Raw genomic sequence first — 1,699 nt, 5'->3', positions numbered from 1 at the left:
AAGAAGAAGAAGAAGAAGAAGAAGAAGAAGAAGAAGAAGAAGAAGAAGAAGAATCTAGGCGCTTCACAATTAAAAAAAAAGATTGATTACATCAACGTTTCAAATAGGCCTAGGGGCCCATTCAACGTACAAATCTTTCTAATAAATAATATACACTCGTGATTGGACGAACAACATATTATACACAAAAAGACAGCCACTGAGGCTTATGATATTATAATTCGCCTCTTTATAAAAGAAAAGCCTCCCTATGAAAGGTTATAAGCGCTGTGAGCGCTCAATGAAGGGCAAAAACATCAGCCTAGGTATAGTTGAGGTGCGCTGCAACTTCTCCCCTCCCACCCCTTTTTCACAATTTGCCATTCATTTGGCTCCAAATTGAGTCAGTGGTGGGCTCCATAGTGAACGGGAATTACATCAGTGTGTGGAGTCTAAAGCCCAGGTTACACGTAATGATAAATTGTGTCAGATTCGTCGTATGCTAGAACTGTAGATTGTATCGAGCTGTGTAGTCTGTTTAGACGTTCCAATCTATCGCCAAGTTTTCTTTCGATCAGGGAGATTCCTTGTCTTTGACTTGACTGCAACGCACCTGGTAACGGATGACCTTGTAACACAACTTCACCATTGACGATCAACTAAAAATAGAATTGATACATAATAAAATAACACGTCAAATCAGGTTCCCCGCATGCAAGTTGGTTTATTTGAGACGCTAATTCCGAATATGAAATCAATTTTTACCTGCGATAATCATTTTAAAATTTTGAGCCCTAAGTTTAATCCTGCGCGGCGGCAAATTTTAAAGTGACTCTACATCACAGCGCGTCTCCCTCAAATCTGACCGTGATCGAACGGAAAATATCAGACAGCGCTTGATTTCTCGACGGAGTCTCCAAGCTATTGTCCAATCGTCCCAACTTTGTACAGTGTTGTGTTTACACCTGACGATTTGTCTCATGATTGATAGATCGTCCAGCTTTTGTACAATGTATCGTTACGTGTACCCGGGGCTTAAGATTATATTATTAAAACATAAATTTATGATTCCTTCAGAGTCGGCCATGACAGCGAGAAGACCGCGACAGGAGAGCACGGATGATGAACACCTTCCCGTGACGTACAACACACATATTGATGACGCAAACGATGACCCCGGAGGAGCTGTCGAGATTGACCGCGCTTCGGGCCCGGAGACTTTTCCACCTCTTCTAGAAGCTGAGGGTAACGACAGTAGTCATTGTGGTGGAGTGGGGCAAGGCAGGGGTTCGAACCCCGATGAAGGAGGTCACGTGGAACAGAAGCAACAACTGGGTGCTGGATTCCCCAAAGACAGAGGCTGGGCGTGGATGGTTGTGCTCGGTGGGTGGACTTTGATGAGAGTGGTTAATAATTAGATTAGATTCTGTAGATTTTCTTTTTTGTATTTTTAGAATTCTTTCTGTATTCCTGACTGTCTGTCTGTCTGTCTGTCTGTCCGTTAACCCCCCTTTTTTGTACGCCTGTCTGCACACCCCCATCTATCTCTCTCGCTTTCTCTCTGTCTCTCTGTCTCTCACTCTCTTTGTCTCTCTGTCTCTCTCTCTCTGTCTCTCTCTCTTTGTCTCTTTGTCTCTCTAACTCTCTATCTGTCTGTCTGTCTCTCTCTCTCTCTCTTTCTCTCTCTGTCTCTCTCTCTCTCTTTCTCTCTCTCTCTCTC

General features: G+C 43.4%; 1 protein-coding gene across 1 annotated transcript in view; it reads left to right on the top strand.

Moving 5' to 3' along the window:
- Positions 1–900: 900 nt before the first annotated feature.
- LOC101852666 (monocarboxylate transporter 12) overlaps positions 901–1,699 on the top strand; it is a gene marked incomplete in the record, with an annotated part of 10,566 nt that continues 9,767 nt past the window's right edge. Inside the window, 1 exon segment of the mRNA XM_005112956.3 lies at positions 901–1,362. Coding sequence (XP_005113013.3) covers positions 960–1,362 — 403 coding nt within the window.

This window comes from Aplysia californica, unplaced genomic scaffold (genome assembly GCF_000002075.1).
Source record: "Aplysia californica isolate F4 #8 unplaced genomic scaffold, AplCal3.0 scaffold01507, whole genome shotgun sequence".
Taxonomy (NCBI): Eukaryota; Metazoa; Mollusca; class Gastropoda; order Aplysiida; family Aplysiidae; genus Aplysia; species Aplysia californica.
The sequence above is the reverse complement of the archived record's forward strand: the minus strand, read 5'-3'. Positions and strand labels throughout refer to the sequence as shown.